At 36.3% G+C, this 19,194-nt stretch overlaps 4 protein-coding genes and 1 long non-coding RNA gene across 7 annotated transcripts in view; 3 read left to right on the top strand and 2 right to left on the bottom strand.

Moving 5' to 3' along the window:
- LOC107678131 (acetylcholinesterase-like) overlaps positions 1–3,804 on the top strand; it is an 11,910-nt gene extending 8,106 nt beyond the window's left edge. Inside the window, exons 5-6 of one of the 2 annotated variants that reach the window (XM_016473306.1) lie at positions 1,932–2,068; positions 2,101–3,804. In XM_016473306.1, coding sequence (XP_016328792.1) covers positions 1,932–2,053 — 122 coding nt within the window. In that variant the 3' untranslated portion in view covers positions 2,054–2,068; positions 2,101–3,804. Of the gene's footprint in view, positions 1–1,931 lie in introns of both variants that reach the window. The other variant, XM_016473299.1, reaches the window with a different exon arrangement.
- A 1,522-nt stretch (positions 3,805–5,326) lies between these two features.
- On the top strand, positions 5,327–7,345 carry LOC107678180 (chromatin complexes subunit BAP18-like). Its single transcript, XM_016473364.1, has 5 exons — positions 5,327–5,560; positions 5,786–5,880; positions 6,650–6,870; positions 7,019–7,123; positions 7,236–7,345. The coding sequence occupies exons 1-5, from the start codon at positions 5,540–5,542 to the stop codon at positions 7,343–7,345; spliced, it is 552 nt and encodes a 183-aa protein (XP_016328850.1). The 5' UTR covers positions 5,327–5,539.
- LOC107678146 (chromatin complexes subunit BAP18-like) lies at positions 7,306–8,335 on the top strand. Of its 2 annotated transcripts, none has more exons than XM_016473326.1 (3): positions 7,306–7,603; positions 7,752–7,856; positions 7,968–8,335. In XM_016473326.1, the coding sequence occupies exons 1-3, from the start codon at positions 7,390–7,392 to the stop codon at positions 8,030–8,032; spliced, it is 384 nt and encodes a 127-aa protein (XP_016328812.1). In that variant the 5' UTR covers positions 7,306–7,389; the 3' UTR covers positions 8,033–8,335. The 2 variants fall into 2 exon arrangements, with proteins under 2 accessions (XP_016328812.1, XP_016328804.1); XM_016473318.1 differs by having other exon boundaries at positions 7,307–7,603; positions 7,965–8,335.
- On the bottom strand, positions 7,495–16,116 carry LOC107678155 (uncharacterized). The gene is made up of 3 exons (XR_001632918.1): positions 15,938–16,116; positions 12,137–12,248; positions 7,495–7,576 (listed from the first exon to the last, which is right to left on the bottom strand). It is a non-coding gene; the product is annotated as an uncharacterized LOC107678155 (long non-coding RNA).
- Positions 16,117–17,499: 1,383 nt separating this feature from the next.
- LOC107678102 (P2Y purinoceptor 3-like) lies at positions 17,500–19,168 on the bottom strand. The gene has a single exon (XM_016473253.1). The coding sequence runs from the start codon at positions 19,142–19,144 to the stop codon at positions 17,909–17,911; it is 1,236 nt and encodes a 411-aa protein (XP_016328739.1). The 5' UTR covers positions 19,145–19,168; the 3' UTR covers positions 17,500–17,908.
- Positions 19,169–19,194: the final 26 nt, after the last annotated feature.

The following is a 19,194-nucleotide window of genomic DNA, read 5'->3' as shown; positions in this document are numbered from 1 at the left end:
AAAACTAAAGTCAGACCATTCTGTTTTTGCTTCAAATTTCGAAATTATACAGTCTAATTTAGATTAAAAACTACTCGCGCTGCATCTTTTTTTGGATCATGATTAAAATCCAGTGGTTGCCTCTAATTTATTTGTGTAACTTGTTTGATTTGGGGTTTGTTTTAAAATTTCAATTTAGTTTTGTTATATTTTAATTTTACAAAAAAGCGTGCAGCAATAGCCTAATAAAGTGACACCATTTCATTTACTGTATAATGTCTTCAATCTCATTTTGTTAAAAAAAATAGTGAGAAAATCGAATCGTGAAATCAAAATCGTGAATCGATTCGAATCGTGAGTTGAGTGAATCGTTACATCCCTAATAAAAACACATGAGCCAAATGAGCGGTTTGCCACAAGGAGGTGATGCTGTGAGTAGGTGTGGAACGGTTCGTGGAAAAAAATCGAAACGTACGGTTCTACACACACGGTTCGGAACGCGCTAGGCCCGCGGTTCAACTTAAATTTGACAACGCATCTGTAATATGGTTTGCTATAAATAACACGTAAAACAAACAGGGTTCGGCTAATATATGTTTCTGTTGATGGATGCGCATTCTGGCTTCCCAATACATTACAACAACTACATCGATGAAAAAAAAAAACCGTGGACAAACCCATTCACTCTTGTTCAATGCGAATGCCCTATGCTAGAATATGAGCATTTTTTATTCCGTCATCACCCAGGTGCTGATAGCGCGCGAGCACAGGTGAGACCTGAACAGCACACGTTGATATCTGTGTTTAAGCTAAACTCGTTTAAACTTTGCCGGTTTAAACATTTAAGAGCCAGAGGATGCGAGCTCGCGCGTGCAGCGAGAAGATTTGTGCGTGCGCTCATCCGAAGCGCGCAAACCCGCGCCTCAGAACGTGCGCAAATATTAAGCTCTCTCTGAAGTATTGTGTTTAAATGGACAAATTCACACAAAAATTATGTCAAAATGCCTGTCTTGGTTAGTATCCTAGCCGGCTGAACGGTCAGTATCAGTGCACTGTATCAGTGCATTCTCTTAAATTGACAGCACTTTCTTAATATTAATCAAACAGCAACAACAAAGAAATCACTCACTGCTCTTGATTGAATAGCTTTTGTAACTTTAATAAAGATTAATCTTTAATTTATACAATGAAATATGCAATGCTGTTTTACATTTCATTACTTTATTCAATTTCTGTACCTAAAAACTAATGTTAGACCTACCTAAAAAAAAAACTGAAAATCACTGTTTATTTTATTTGTATGTTTACTCTATTGTATTTATTTGTGCTGTTGCTTGTAGTTAGATAGATTATTCTGATTTTCTTATAAGAACCATACCGAAACCGTGACTCTAAAACCGTGATAAAAACCGAACCGTGAGTAAGTTGAACCGTTCCACCCCTAATAGTGTGTATATATATATATATATATATGTATTGTATTGTATTGTATTATTATTACTATCTGATTTTTTCTTTCCTTCTGTGGGCAAATGAGGTTTAAAGAACATACAGTAATAGCTATAATATAAACCATTTGCTATTTCTCAAGGAAATGCCTTGTCTGTGCAAATGTATCTTTTGTTCTTCTAATCTAAACAAATGTCTTTTGCCAACTATTGCACTGGAAGTGAACCAGAATATGAAGCAATTAAACACTTGCTCTTTTAGGTAGGGGCAGGGAGGGTTGTGCAGGCCTGTCTATAGTAACTTAAAATCGTAAATTCTCCTGTGGGGGCTGTTGGCAGCTACTTTGTTAAATGGGTGGTAACTTTATAGTGAAGTGTCTGAGTAGTTTAATGGATTTAATGGATTCTTAAAAATCATCCTTCACATCAACTCTTTTGACTTGCCTTTCTCTCAAACCTCATGCTGTTGTTTTCCTTATATGTATTTTCATATTTCTTACCCAGACAACATTGATGATGTTGAGAGGCAGTGGAAAGTGGAGTTCCATCGCTGGAGCTCCTACATGATGCACTGGAAGAGCCAGTTCGACCATTACAGCAAGCAGGAGCGATGCACAGATCTCTAGATAAATCTGACGTAAATGTAAGAAAGCGTAGAACAAAGAAAGAGAAAACTGATGACCATAACCCTTAATAGTCTCTTTTTCAGAACGGCAAAGTTTGCCAAAGCTTTTTCTTTGATTGCAGTCTCAGAGCAGGCATGAAAATTAATTTGTGAATGTTGCACTTTTGTTCCTTCCTGTGTCGGATATTATTCTTATCAACCAATTAATTATATTATGTGACAAAATATATAAGTGGTATCTTCCAATATATAAGTAGAGGAGGAGAATTCAAGCTGCTATTAGAGATTATCAAGTGCTACGGTCATCAAATGTATGTACCAGAAAAATGTTTTATAGTTATATTACCTCTAAACAGTGAGCGTGCATGTCTGTTCCACTGGAACCTAGAAACCCTCATTTACACTGGTCCTCAGGATCCCACTTTTTTATTATTTTTGTTTGTTTTGTTTTAATCCCGTTTTCTTATAGGCTTAAATTTGTAAAGGCTGCTTCACTGTACATTTATCTCCACTCTGTATCTACCGCATCTACTCAGTATTTCATGTGCTAGTTTATCCCAGTTATCGTGTGAACTTGTCTGCGGTCTCTGCTTTCTGACTGTGGTCCAACTCAATATACTAATCTTCATGCAGGAATCAGGAGCCATTTCATTTCATGTATGTTGTCTAACTGTTCTGAATTGTTTCTGTGTGAAAGTCTGTGTGTGTTAATGTACTAATATTTAAAACTATTTTTTATTTCGATTGCTACTTACATTGCATGCATTCTAGTGCCCAGAGCATGACTCTTCTTGTGTGTACGTATGAGAGAGAAAGTCTGTGTTTACCATATACCAACTACTTAGGTCAATATATGCATTTATATGTGGAATATCGCTAGTGAATTCACGTCTTCTTAGTTCAAATTTCATACGGGCATTGTATGTTTGAGTGTTTAATCTTAGACAGAGAAAGTGAGTTTGGTGAGTAAGACTAATGTTGTCTGTGTGCCAAAGGGTCAATATCATTTTTTTCCCTTGCTGTCTCGCTCTCTCGATGGGAAAGGCTTCTCATTACGATAATGGAGGGAGAGTAATTTACTTAGTGCTCATTTGAAATGACAGCCCGCTGTGTCAGCCATCTTAACTCCAGCCCTACCTTCACCCATTTGATGCAGTGGGAGGATGATAAAGGAAAACACAGGCAAGGGGAACCTGTGAGGACAAACAAGAATACAGGGTTATAAAAGCCACCTCCTATCATGTTCTATATTTATTGTAATATTTGGTGTATTTTTTTATTTAAGTAAATTATTTGCATGATTGCATCAAGTATCAAAAGAACTTATGTGGAGTGTTTTTAGTTAGCTTAAAAAAAGAGCAAATTTTTATTTTTGTGTATTTATTCATTACGAGTGTGGAATTGCATACATATATTTGCATTTTGCCTGTGAATCTGGATCAAACATTATTTTGTATTTTTCTGTTAATCATTCTTTCATATACACTGTCCCAGTGTGCATATTCATGTTTATTATGAACATGCTGAATTTGTGAATGCTAGTCTATGCCTGTCTCATTACCTTCCTGTCGGCCTGTTTTACTAAATCTAGTGTACTTGTCTAGAACCATTCATCTAGCGTTCTGTTAACACTGTGGAAGGGATCTGACTCAGTGCTGTTAAGACAGCAGGTCTTCCAGCACAAACCGATTGGTCGGCACTAAGCATTTATGACTGAATATGACTGGAATAATATAGATTAGCTTTAAACAATGCCATTTAAATGGAAATAATATATTGTACTAGCTAGACAAGTGTCACGTGGGAACGGTATGATTATGCGTGTTTGTTTATGAGTCTGAATGACAGCTGCTTTTCCTTCCACTCCATGAAATCCCCTTGTGCATGCCCTTAACACCCACTCCTCTGCATTATGTGCTTTAAAAACTGACTGTTATCCTCTCTGACAATATTAGTGCTGATGTCTGTTAATAATACACATTTATGGCTATAAAAACATTATAATAGCCCCAATATATATTTTAATGTTAGCAATAACAAAATACACTTAAAATTGAATATTTATTTGAATGCATTGATGCTCATGTAATGTCACACTGACTTGACTGATCAAAACTGTGGTCATGAATTGACAGCAATGATCATGGGTATTGTAACTGTCTGTAAATCAACTGTTTCTTCAAAGCAATATAGAGTGCCATATGCTATTTTATAGATTTTTTTTTTTTTTTTTTCACATTTGCATCAACTTTAGTATGGCTTTGTAGGTTTCCTAATTTTACACATTTAGGCAAGCAAATTAGTTGCCATTGAGGATACATGCCTCTTAAGTTTATGACAAAGATAAAATGTTATCTATAAATATTATATTGTAAATCCATATTATTCTACCCCAAATATATGTAGAACATTGCACATGGCTAAACAAGCATATTATGTTCTGCATTTGTTGCACTTTGACAACATATAATAATAGCAATCACGGTTATTGTTGTTCTTGTTGTTATTTTTTAAATTATTAATATTATTATTAATAATTTGGTCGATATTGCCCACTGTCAAATTAGTGCCAAACGTGTAAAGTGACAGCATCGTGCAAATCCTCCGCATGGTGTTATTTGTCATATCCGCCCTCTCTGGGCACCATGTCAGAAGCTTTCCAACGCAACCTCAATAAACAGTTATTGATTTAATTAAAGGAAAGCTGCTTGATTGTGTGGTTCTTCTCTCATTCAAAATACATCTGAACATTGATCCTAGTTGATGGTTTTGTGCACCAGAGGGCAGTATACGCACATTGTTGCAAATAATACATTGTACAATGCAAGCCGACGCTTTCTTTCAATATAGAAACATATTTTTTGCAATTGTTATATATTTGTTTAGTTATATATATATATATATATATATATATATATATATAATTGTATTTTTATAAAATATATAACGTATTTTTATTAAATTAACTACATACAAAATAATTGTTAAAAAAACAAGTCATTTGACCTTACATTTTATTTATTTTAAAACAGCGTTTTCCTCTCGGTGATCACAAAGACGAACAAGGTGGGTAAAACCAGCAAGTTTCTGAAACCGCAAACGTATCGCTTCAGACATCATACGTTGAACTTGTTTTTTGGGGGGGATATATCAATGAACACTGAGCAGAGCATATGAAGAGAAATAGTGAACCCATTGCGCAGTTTCAACGCAGCTTTGAATGTATTGAATACCTCTTTGGTGTTGACCAATAACGACAGACGGCTGTAATTTAGACCAATAAGTACAATTGAATCACTGCGTCATCTTTATGGCGCACTTATGCTACCCGTTTAGTTAAAAACGCTTTTATTATTATTTCATAATGTAAATAGTTGAAGAATAAGTATCGCGGATGTTTTAAGTCAATCATTGGTACCCAAGTCAGCTAGCGGTCTGCTAACATTTCTAAAGCGCAGCCTTTGTTACTCAGTTGTAAATCAAAACAATGACTTCAGCCTCTACCAAGGTAACTTAAATGTGTTGATAAATATGGTAACTTACCTAAAGCAAGATTAAATATTTACCTTGATGGTGTACTTCCATTTTTATTGCCTTCGTACTGGACATGTTTTTCATTTAGTTAATAAAGCTATTAGCTAGCATGCTAACGATCATCCTAATACCAGTGCAAAAAACAACACGTTTTCGGATACGCTCGTTGCTGTATTTATTTCTTGTTTTACTTATTTAGGTTGGTGAGATCTTTTCTGCAGCTGGAGCTGCATTCACAAAATTGGGAGAGCTGACCATGCAGCTGCATCCAGTGGCAGATATTAGTCCAGCAGGGTGAGACATTTACTGTCTATTTTCCGTTATGTCCTTTTATATACACACTGCATCAGGTTTTTGTATAATTACATTTTTACACTTACAAATCTAAAGTGCGTATATTACACACACATATACACTTTTCTAATTTTGTAAGGTATTTTGTCCAGCCCCCCTCTTTGTAATGCATATAGTCATTACACGGAAAATATTTACATTCATGATTTTAATTTTTTTTCTTTGCTTTTTCTCACCAGCTTTGTCTGCTTTATCTTATAATATAATAAATTGTTAAGTTCAGTGTTTTAGTAATACATTAGCAAATTATTGAGACATTTTTATGTAAACGTTTTAATATGATCCCACTTGGATTTGTACTTGAAATTTCTTCAGGATGTCATGGACAAGATAAAGTATTGTTTTCAATGATATTATGGGCCTTGTATCTTCCATTGCTGTTTACAGGCAGAGCTAGGTGGATACACACAGAGTTTGAGATTACTTGTATTGAACAAATGTAAGGAGTCTGTAAATTTCAATGGTGTCTTCCTCAAGTGCAGGTGAAATTTTAACTTTTTAATGCAGTTATAATACCTTAAATCTGGAAAGGAATGCTGGTTTCTTGATCACCATTCCTTGTGTAAATTCAGAAAAGCCCAAAAAAAAATTAAGATGTTTTAATATATTTAATATACTTTTGTATTTTTATGTCTGTTTGTAGGCCATAAAACATCATTATTCATTGTGTAGCTTGTCAGCATCTAATTAGACATTTCTCAAACATTAGGGCACAAATGAAAACAACAGTCAAGAGGAAGACTTATGAAGATGGTGGAGCTCCTTTATCCACTGATTCACCAAAGAAGAGTACCAAAAAGGTGCTGGTTTCTATGGCTCCCCCAGCCCCACCTAAAGTCATCGCTGTGCCAACGTCTCAGGTTGTGGTGACTGCGGGTTTACAGCGGCCAACCACAGGTCCATCTAGCATTAAGTCATCAAAGACGGCAGGTAAGCATTTCTTAATGCATTCATTTGTGTTGTTCATTTATTTTACTCTTTTAGAAACAACTTATTACTTTATCTCATTCAACCTCAACTATTTTCAGCATTTTGAATAGTACAATGTAACTACTGCATTCATATAATTTTTCCTCAGATGTCACTCTCAGTGCACTGAATGACTCTGATGCCAACAGCGATCTGGTAGATATTGAGGGCTTGGGTGATAGTTCCACATCTAAAAAGCTCAATTTTGATCAAGGTAAGAAACTTTTTTTTTTCTCTCAATTTTGAACAAATTTTTCTGTTTTTTTTCCCCCTTGTTCCCATTCCTTAAGGGGAAAACAATATCTGTATTTATTTTTTCCCAGCAGATAGTCTAAATCTCGACTCCAGTCTCATCATGAATTCCAGTGACTTGCCATTGTTATCCCGTTTTTTATGTCTGTTTGTAGGCCATAAAACATCATTATTCATTGTGTAGCTTGTCAGCATCTAATTAGACATTTCTCAAACATTAGGGCACAAATGAAAACAACAGTCAAGAGGAAGACTTATGAAGATGGTGGAGCTCCTTTATCCACTGATTCACCAAAGAAGAGTACCAAAAAGGTGCTGGTTTCTATGGCTCCCCCAGCCCCACCTAAAGTCATCGCTGTGCCAACGTCTCAGGTTGTGGTGACTGCGGGTTTACAGCGGCCAACCACAGGTCCATCTAGCATTAAGTCATCAAAGACGGCAGGTAAGCATTTCTTAATGCATTCATTTGTGTTGTTCATTTATTTTACTCTTTTAGAAACAACTTATTACTTTATCTCATTCAACCTCAACTATTTTCAGCATTTTGAATAGTACAATGTAACTACTGCATTCATATAATTTTTCCTCAGATGTCACTCTCAGTGCACTGAATGACTCTGATGCCAACAGCGATCTGGTAGATATTGAGGGCTTGGGTGATAGTTCTACATCTAAAAAGCTCAATTTTGATCAAGGTAAGAAACTTTTTTTTTCTCTAAATTTTGAACAAATTTTTCTGTTTTTTTTCCCCCTTGTTCCCATTCCTTAAGGGGAAAACAATATCTGTATTTATTTTTTCCCAGCAGATAGTCTAAATCTCGACTCCAGTCTCATCATGAATTCCAGTGACTTGCCATTGTTATCCCGTTGAAATCTTCTGCAACATACAATCAGGAAAAGGAACTAATCATGTCACTTCAGTGCGGGGTTCAGGAAACTTGCGTTTTTTAATCTGGAGACAGTTCTCTTTTTTACAGGAAAAGACTCATTTCTACGTTAATAGTGAAGCTAGGCATATTTTACCAATGAAGGACACAGTTTTAAGAGGCTGGCAAATTTTGCTTAATACATTTTTCTGTTCTGGGTCCAAAATTCATCATTTTAAAATAAGTTATTGTAAAGGCATTGTGTAAAAAAAAATTCAACCATTATCAATAAAGTATTATGACCATTACTTTGTTTTTGGGGGAAAGTTGTACAAAAACCTTGAAATGCTGTTGTTGAGTGTCAATGCTTTGCTTGGTACATTGTTTAAAAAAAGGGGAGGGGGAGGGGTTTGTTTTTTTCCTTAGACATTTTGTAATATCTTTGGTCTATTTACCTCATAATATACTTTTATTTTATTTTTTACATAAAACAAAAAATACTTCTTTTAGACTGGGGTTTAACTCAAGATGATCTTCATCCAGGCTTTTCTGGAAACCTCTTAGAGCAATGTGGTAGTGGCATCTTCCACTACATAAATGCAGCTTATGTCTTACATTTACTTAGGTTTTTTTTATCTGTTTTATTGATCTGATCTGAAACGGTCTGTGGGCATAGTCTAATAACTTTTGCATAATTGGGCTGTTAACAAATTGGTCATATAGTCTTAGCCCTACCAATGTTGTAGCATTAAGAACAGCTAAATCAGCATTAAATCACAGATTTTGTGTTTGAAAAGAGTAAAATACAGTCCATCTGATCTCCTCATAAACAATCCCACAGCACAATGACACTTTCTGCCTATATCTCTGTTCTTCCTCATTGGTTATAATAACCTCACTAAGTGACTGATAATCTCATGAAATCAACCAGCCATGGTGTAAAATCAGATCTGTATCTGAATGGCATTTCTAAAAGCAGAACAGTGAAGATGGCACAGTTTGGTTTTCACCAGTCTATCGGAGACAGACTAAAACCACAATTTCCTGGCATTTTTTTTGTACTGTAAATAAAATAATTTCACTCAAATAAGGTTTTGTTATTTTTAATGTGAAGTTTTTCGCTTAGACATTTTCAGGCAAAACAACAAGAAGGGCTTTCGTTTTAATTTTGACATTGTCGAGGTAAAATACATATAACATTTAATTTCTGGACAGGTGCTTTCCATACTGCTCGCTGAGTGTGTCTGTCTGACGGAAGCAGCACAAACCATACTGGCAACCCAGGGAGAGGGCAGCTGCCAATATTGATGTGCTGCTACTGTCAGGCACACCGAGACATCAAGTGGTCCAAGGGAGGAAAGAGGACGAAAGGAACATACAAAATATATGCAGATTAATTCAACAGCTTGAATGGTTACACTATCACAGTAAAAAGCAATGCTGATCTCCTAAAATATAGACTAACAAATACAGGATGTGAATTCCCAGCTGCCTGGGAATAACTCGCTGAAGAGGCCACCTAAGCCACACCTGGTGATTCAGTCATGAATCATTTATTGTGTGTCTGGTGGTCATTTGTAAAAATGTCATTTGAGTTGGAAAAAAACCCTCTGCTTTGTCACATTTTTATTCACAAGTCTGAAAGACAGTTTTAACCCAATTCTAAATACATTTTCAAACAATTCAGACTGCATCTCACTCCACTTGTTACTGTATTTAAAAAAAGAGGCTTACCTCTGATGCATTTATTACACTGTGATTTATGATACAAGCAGAACATTAGGTGTTTAATGCTGCCATGTTAATGGAGAAACTCCCAGGCTCCCAGTGACAGCACATCATAATTTGGAATTTGCCATTAGAACTTACAAACCATGATGTGCTGCTACAGGGCACTCTGGGCTAAATAAAAAGATGACGACAGACTCCACTGGTCCTCACTAGGATAAGAAAGTAACTTGCATTACTTATTTGAAAAAGTAACTCAGATATTCTCTTGTAAATTAAAAAGTAATGCGTTACTTTACTAGTTACTTGAAAAAAGTAATCTGATTACGTAACTCGCGTTACTTGTAATGCGTTACCCCCAACACTGAAGATTAGGGACAAAATTAATTACGTGTAATATAGAAATGGATATTTAGTGGCAAGTTATCAAAAAATAAAATAATGACAGATGAAAATTTTATGAGAATGCAATGTGAACAGATTGTAATAAAATGTAATAAAAGTTGTTTGACAGCATTACTGCTATTTCTTTAGCACAGACAATTATGAGGAAGCTCGTGGTCACCCACATCTTTTCATGCCATTCTAATAATGCCCTGTGAGACTTAATAAGTGAGTTATTGTGCACACACTGTCCTAAAATGGATGTTGAGGATGAAGACAAAATGGAGGATAATAACAAAGGGGGGAGATGAGGAGAAAAAACTAGCGCCTGTCAAAATGGCTTTATTACCATTGGAATAATTTACTGAGTGAAAAGAAAAAAAAAACATCTAAAAATTATTTATTTTTATCTCCCTCCCCCCACCACCAAAAAAAGCACTACATCTCTAATTTTTAAACTTCTCAGGCTTAATATTGTGAAACAGGATTAAGTATCACTATGATAAAAGTTAAAGTATCTATTAGTATTACACATACAGTATTATAAAACTGCATATTTTAATTATCCAATAAAATAATTTTGGCCAAGAAAAGTGTTGCATCAAATTAAAGGATTCCTGGGATTAGGAGTCAAATTTGTCCAAATGTAAAAACAAATAAGAGGACAGAAAGAAAAGAATGCTTGTACAATTCATAAAGAATAATTTTCACAACCTCTATAAAAGACAATTCGTTAGCAAAAGTGGCAAGTATACATTAACAAAAAATAAGAAGTTACAAAACTACTAACTTTAAAGTCTGCACTCCGCAGTATATTCCAGAACATAGTATAGGTTTTAATTTTGGAGCGATAAGAGGATGATAATAGGGGGAGGTATTTAATAAAAATGAGAGGAACATCTGATTTTAAAAAGTGTGACTACCAGATCAAGATTATTGTATTATTCATCTGTGAAAAGCCAGTGGTGTTTGAAAGATGAGGGCATATGGCAGATCAATTGTTGTAGTGTGTAAAAGGTAAATGGCAGAAAGATCTTGGCCCATCTCTACATTTCACTGTTTTTCCCTTAATTTTTTTGTTATTTTGCTTGTAAAATTTTCTCTGGTTTTTGTTTTTTGAAAAAAGAAGCTTACACCAACAACACTAGACCAACATAAATGTGGCATCAATTAAGTAGGAAAACCACAATAATGATTGTTTTAGTGAAAAACAAATTACATTTTTAATTTGCTCAAAACTAACAACTGACAAAAGTTGAAAGGACTAAAAAAGTATTTGATATTTATAATATCAACTTTTGTGGTGGAGAAAAAGAAACACCAAGTATTTTTGAAGGACTTGACATTTTTCTTTTAAGTACACCACACCCTATGTTGTGTGATGAAGTTCTAATGTCAGCAGAAAATCAAGATTTTATTGCAAAATAATTCATTCTGACTGTTGTAACACACCAAAACACAATCTTTAATTTCTGCTTAAAGATATTTAAGCCTTTATTATGAAGCTGAAGTTCACAGTAAAAAAAGAGGAAGTTTATCAGAAGCAAAATGCAGGCTAAGCTGTGACTAAAATTGTGCTACACAAAAACCCAACGTTTTTTCCAAAACGTATGATAGTGAATATTTTACATTTAATGCTTTTAGTTCTAATCAACCCTGACAAACACACTTCCATCTCATAAAGGGCAGCCTATTTAAGGTCTGAGTCAAATGATCACGTCAGCACAGTTGCAGAAGGCATTTGCTTCTGTCTACTTCTGCCCGTCGTTCATCGAGAGAGGGAGAGAAAGGGGGGGTGGGGGGTGTTAGCAAAAGAGAGGGAGAGAGAGAAAATGAGAAAAGGATAGACAGCAAATGGGTGGGAGAGGGAGACCTAAAAGAGAAGCTCACACACTTACATAGACACATACACACCCTGGCCTAACTTTGCTCACCCATTCAAACCAGAGGCCGTTTTGGTTAAGCTTTGAAACGGACACAGGAAAGATTTCACTTACCCTCGATCCCCGTTCTCCAGCATGTTAGGCAACAGGGGAGAGGAAAAGGTGCCTGGTATTCCCAAAGTAACCCGCCGGCCTCCCCTCTTCCAGTGTAGTCTGTCTCCTGCACCTGGGTAGGGAAAAAAAATTAGTAATTCCCCAACTTAATTCAATGAAGTTGTTTTTGTATTTAAAAAAGCCAAGCAAAGTACTTGAAAAAGACTTTTTCATTCTTTCAGAAAACTCGATTAAAGTCACAAAGTAGTTCGCCCACCTCAAATATTTTAATTCTTCGCAAATCTACAGCTAGATCTACACCTAAAACAGTTTGGCTGCTTTCAAAAAAAATTGTAGAAACAGAATTAAAAAGGAAAACAAACCCACACATGCACTTATCAATGGGAATCCCAAGTCTTAATTTCAGGTCAAAAATACACCCATTCGTCTGAGCTTGGGGCTCCCATTCCAGATTGGGGGGTGGGGTTCCAAGAGTCAAATAAGTGCCTAAACCTTTTGTCCACCAGCACCTATTTTCAGCCCTTAAACCCCTTTCTCTCCCTATTCACCTTCAGACCAGCAGTCCAGTGCAGTGTGCAGCCTCTGCTTAGCTGTAGCTAGTGAGGCTGCCTGAGGAACTTGGTAGGCATAAAAAGCAGGGGTTGTAGCCTTTTTCCCGGGGCATCAGTTTCTACAATTAAAATTAACATTTTCGGGGGACAGGAAAAATCCCCCAAAAAATCAGGGCATCGCCCTGGGGTCCCCTTAGAAGAGTGTGAAGTTTGAGGACCACCGGCACTACCGTTTCGGAGGAAAAAATTAATTTCTAGGGCTTAGTGTCTGGGGCGCGTCAGTGCTAGCAGCTCTCGCTTGCTTGATTTCTTGTAGCCTTGCCAAAGCATTCACACAGCCAACGGAGAGAAAGGGAGGGAGGGGGGAACAAAAGAGGGAGAAGGCTCGGCTGCAAAGACACACAGAAAGGGGGATATGAAACTAGGAAAAGTGTTATGCGTTCGTGGTGTATTTTTGCAATAAACTCGCGGGCAAGCGTTCACCACAAACTCCAAACTCGAGCGACCACACGGGGTGTTTCAAGTCCAAACGCATTGTCCAAAATTAAAGAAAAAACTTGACTTTATATTCTCGCCATTAGTTCATTATCCATTGAAAGAGAAAAACAAAGGAGGAACAGCAAAAACAGATGTCAACAGTTTGGAGTGCTCAAACAAAGCAAAGTTTTTACACTTTGATACTCTTTATGCTCTCAATGTGGCCGGATTTTATGCAGGGTCTCTGTGGGTTTTCTGTGTAGTACAAGGCTGGCTACAAAGAGTGGAGAATATGTTGATCTGGTTCTACAGATAGTTTTACCGAGTAGCACAACCATAGTCCAATAGTGCACACAAACCACACACACACACACACGCACACATAGAGCCAGACAAGACAAAGACCTCTGTGATAATTCAAGTCAAATAAGCAGAATTAAAAGAGAAATTAATGTCCAGTAATCAATACATTTTCAGACGAACATATTGTCATGGAAAGTTCGATTAAAATACAACCTTACATTTCACAAAATGTATTTTACAGGCTAAAGCAACCAACCAGGTTGAAAACCAGATTAGCTTCAAAATAATTTATTAATAATACACAGCTAATGCGAGATAACACGTTTAAAAAAAATCACTGTCATTATAAAATTCTTAAAGATTAACCTGAAAGAGCAAATTCATATAGCACTCTTTGTGAAGATCATTTTTGTACCAAAATATACAGTCCCTTGTCTTTTACCTTTTAATTCTACCAGTATCATCTCGTACAACCAAAGACAAAAGCACTAAGCTTCAGGAACCACACACCAAAACAGGAAGACTAAAAATACCCCGACTAAAAACGTAAAAGCCTAGCACTAAAGATTTTTTTTAATCTGCAAATAAAGAGGCTTGAATTAAACAATGAGAAAAAAACTGACAATACTACAAATATATACAACAGTTTTACAATATAATCATATAAACTTGTATAAATCATATGGCAGTATGTGGTTAATGAGCAGGGTTTCCCCCTCCCATGCCATGCCCAGCCTCTCCCTTACATTACTTTCAGCAGATGTGTAGCAAAATCAAGGAATATTGTTTAATATGACATCTAGGAACAGGTGCAGAGCTTTCATGGCATACATTACCCAAGACCTCATCCTCACTTTATGCCATTTATTCATTTGTTCAAAAAAGCTCAATGCCAATGCAGTACTTGCACACTACATACTTATACACATTCTAAAAAAAAAAGTCAATATGACAAGAATGACTTGCCAAATCTTTACTGCAGCGTTTCAAATGTTCAAATTGTTCATGAAGAAAATCTTGTGAGCCCAGAAAAAAACGAAAAGACAAGGAAACTACTGGAATTAATACATTAACTATAAAGCAAAATCCATGCCAAAACTAAGAGAAAACTACGTGTACTTTTATCACGAGGTTACAGGGTCATTGTAAAGGCCATTACATTACTTTTGATAATAACTGTAACACTTTAGGGCAACTTTTAAAACAGCAGCAAAGTCAAGCATCATTCTATAATACTACTCGAATATCTGTGTGAATATCTGTGCAGATTAATTGGTTTAACACTAATTGTAACTGGATTAAAAATATATATACTAGATACATATAAACGGTAAAGCACGACAATAGATTTTGATATTACAAACTGGAATATTAATTGCGTGGTATAATAATTATTGTCTTGCCTAACTACAAGAAAGGCGATAAAATCAGAGTTGTTCAAACGTAGTCATCTGAATCGATATGAGATGTATGTAGGTTTCAAAACAGACAATTAGTCGGTTATCGAGAATTTTTATTTATTTATTTTTTTACATTTATTTTATGGGGCAGGTAATAAATAGTTTTGAAAATTGCATACTTGGAAACTTGAACTTTTGATTCATCGCCAAACAATTCTCTCGTGGTTTTGAATATGTCACCTCAAAGCGCGTTTTCAACTAACGTTTCATTCGAAAAATTTCGTTATTTTTCTGCAGAGTTCTATTTCGTCACACCGTCACCTAAAGATGTCATTTGACGAACCAACGTTCTGATTTTCAAATAATGTAGAATGAATAACTTTAACTGTCATTTCGATGTTAGACTATCTATTTTCATTCCTGACTACACGCTTTCAATTGAAGAAATCGCCGTGAATATATCTAACGTCGAAATCCATTATTTTATGGAGCGAATTAAAAGAGGGGAAAGTAGTGCTTGAAGCTTGGTTGTGGGTGAGGGGACAGCAACAGAGGGGAGTGGTTCAGAACATTAGAGGCACCGAGAAATCATTGTCTTTAAAAGCTAACATATGACAAAGACTAGAAGACTAACGTACTTTATTCGGTTTGCTTTATGCTGTCAATATATTCAAAGCATCGCTTAAGTTGTAATAAGTTGTTTGAACGTTATCCAGCGGGTTCCAAGACGTTTTGGAGGTAGTCTGCTTAACTATAGTAAGGAAGTAACGTTATGTTTGTTTTGGTTTTTTTCTTTAAAACACAAAAGAAAAGTGCTGAAACAGCTTACCATAAACAACATGTATAAAATTACCAACGCCTCGTAATTCTATAAAACATGTTTTACATATTTTGTTAAAGTACCATTACTTTGTATTTACAGCTACATGTTTGTGTTACTCTATTCAAAAAATAAAACTCGCAGTCAGTAAATAATCAATGATAAAGGGGACACATTTCGTCGAAGTTTGTTAAAAAAAATTGTCGATTACAATAATAATTATACAAATAAAGAAGTAACAATTGCTTACCTTTTATGAAAATCCTCTTCCAGTTCCCAATATTTGTAAAAATAATAGTTAAAGTAATGAAGGGTCCTGAGGAAAGAATTTGAAAAAAAAAAAAATCATAATGAGGAATAATGTAGCTGTTACAAGAGTTCCAGTCACTGAGGCTCTGAAGTTTGAAAATGGCGCCAATGTTCCACTGCAGCAGCTCTACCACTGCGATGACACGGGACAGATAAAAAAATAAATATAAATTTTCCTCACTGAAAAATATTTTTTTCCACAAAAGGATTTATTGCATATTGATTAACATAAGCCATTCTAGTTATTCATTGTTGAATTATTTGTTTCAATAATTTATAATTATTTTTTGATAATTTTTAATAACCGTCAGGTCGTGTCTTAGCCGCGGTGCAGGTCGGGAAGGTTTTCTTTTAAATTTCCAAACTAAAATCTTGAATGGCCACAATGTCGCCCCCTGTTGTATTATCTGTGTATTTTCTGAGCTGGCATCGTACAGTCGATGTCAAGAGCTTGTTTTTTGCCTTATGAATCGAAAACACTGCTTAGTTTTACTACATTTTACTAATCTAGCAACATATTATTACGAGAAGAGTGCACAGAGCCTGATATATAATGTCCAGGACAGGGTCAGAAACCTGTGGCATATGGCACATAAAGTGACAAAAATGCACCAGATGTTTACCAGGGCCCATAAAAAAATTTATATTTGGCCCTTTTTAATACATATGTTATCTAACCTTACTCTCTTTCTTTATTTCTGTCTAGTTATGAGTTTAGTATGGGTTTAAGGTATTCGAAACGAACAGACATTCTGTGTTTTATATGGTAAAATCTAGAAAATTAACATTGCAATAAAAATCTCTTCCATAGGCCTATAAAACATATGATTCTCGATATACATGATCTGTTCATCAGTACTATCATGACTTTATCATATACAGTACATTATCGTTTACTGCAAAAGCAAATTGTAGGCCTAAGATCTTGTAAGAACAGAAAGAGTTACATTATTATGCCGACAAGGTATTTCATCTATAACATGCATTCTTCAACTACTACCATACAGAAATGTTTACGTTTAGACAGGCTCCTTTGTTTCCGAAAATCTTGCAACAGGACAGCTGATCATTAACCAATGTAATACCGAGTATTAATAACAGTCTATGAAGCTGAGGTCTTTCGTGGATCATCTGGTTTTAACTTATTTTAGAAAGACGGAAGGACAAAGGGTAGGCTGCTTGTGCTGTCCTACTGATGTACTCATGCCCAGTGTACTTAGAAAGTAACAAAAAAAATGCCACTTGGAAAAAGGTCATTGTATGTTAAATGAATGAATGATATAGACATGTATTTAGAAATTATCAGCATTTTCTAATATGTGTAATGTTCCTTTACCTCATACTTGTAAAGAAATATAATGTAAACAAGATGCCTAAACCGACACCTTGACCCTTAAGTAGTTTATTCTACAACAAATTTAGATTCTGTACTCACACAGACATACCAATATGGAATAGTGCTTAATAATATATAGAGATCACAGCCATAATTTGATTTTCATTTAAACAGGTTCAGAAAATGTTTATTAGAACGGTTTAATCATTCACAACATGACATATTAATCCATGACAGCGCTAAACATAGTTCCTGCACAAAATGTGTCCACCCTGAGGTATGCCAACAACTGCAAACATAAGACACCTTATAAATGAATTTATTATTCTATATATGTGTGTGATTTACAATAACTAATTAACCATCCAAGCAATCAACAAGTAAAACAATTTTTAAGGGGTCTTGAAAAGACAAAACGACAAGATCCTCCATGTTTAATGTGAACACACAGAGTTATACAAATACAGAGAATATAACAAAAACATCCGTTTGTTTCAAATGAATCCCATACGAAGGCAGGTCCACCAGGTTCACTTGTTGATGTTCTGCACTGTCACATGTTTACATGCTCATTACTTAAGGCAGACCTCTGTGTGTATTGTTTTTATCTGTTGGCCTGTTGTCCTTGTGGTTCCTTATCTCCTCCACTTCATTCTCCTCTTCCTCTCCTTTTCCCAGCATTCTAAGTGGCCATAGCAGGCCATGCTGGGCATGTTCAGGTTTTTGACAACAGGGCCCGTTTTTCTCTTTAGTAAGAAAGTAAAGCAGTGCATTCAGCCAGGCGTTGAACGAGGCCAGCGGCCGAGTGATTTTATAACAGATGGAAACCATGCGCATGGTGTGGCACTGCACCCTACTCGTCACTTTCAGCAGTAGGAAAATGGTGCGAGTGACATGGAAGGGGAAGAAGCAAAGGGCAAAGAGGAGAGTGATGGTAATTATGGTCTTGATGGACTTGCGCCGTCTGTTGACATAAGGCGATTGAGCCCCCAAGATGATTGACATGCCCTCTCCCCCAATTCCTGCGACACTTTCACAGCCCGTCCCACTTCTGACTCTTTGAGGAGGAGGTTGAGAGTGCAGCGTCCGAAATATTGTTAAAACTACACGCGAGTAGCACCAGGCAATGATGCTGAACGGCACAAAAAAGCCCAAGAAATGAAGCGTGACCCCGTAAGGGATGTAATCATGGAACTCTTTATCAATTGCATCATCCCAGCAATTAATGAACATCTCGCTCGAGCCCTTACCTTCACGTGGAAGATTCTGTGTCTTTGCAAAACGGAAAATTGGGCACGTTAGTGCAAAAACGGCAATCCACACCAGAACGCAAGTCCCCTTGACTGCTCGTTTGGTCTCCAAGGTGATGGTCTTCATAGGGTGGCAGATGCCCAGGTAGCGATGCACTGAGATGCAAGTGAGGAAGAAGATGCTGCAGTAGAGGTTGAAGTAGAAGAGGAAACGCACTAGACGGCACATGAAGTCTCCAAACACCCAGTCATCCCGCATGACATAGCTGGCCACCAAAAATGGCAGGGATAAACCATACATGAAGTCTGTTGTGGCTAGGTTCACCATGTAAATCAGGGACGCGTTCCAGTGCCTGGTGTGTCGAAAGGAACGGTAGAGAACCACAAAGTTAAGGGTTATACTGAAGACAAAGGTAAAGGAGTAGCAAATGGGCAGGAAGATGTACTTGTAGGACTCGTCAATATTGCAGGAGCCAGTAACTGAAGAGTTGTGTGAGGAGGAAAGCTGGGCATCTGCCCCCTTCTCTGTTTCAAACAAAACAGTAGGCGCACTTGTCGTCATTGTAGGCTAGTTCTTAATCGGATTCTTAGGGAGCGTCCTGGTTTCATCCC

This window comes from Sinocyclocheilus anshuiensis, unplaced genomic scaffold, assembly GCF_001515605.1.
Source record: "Sinocyclocheilus anshuiensis isolate Anshui unplaced genomic scaffold, SAMN03320099.WGS_v1.1 scaffold1673, whole genome shotgun sequence".
NCBI lineage: Eukaryota > Metazoa > Chordata > Actinopteri > Cypriniformes > Cyprinidae > Sinocyclocheilus > Sinocyclocheilus anshuiensis.
This window is presented reverse-complemented; position numbering and strand designations above follow the sequence as displayed.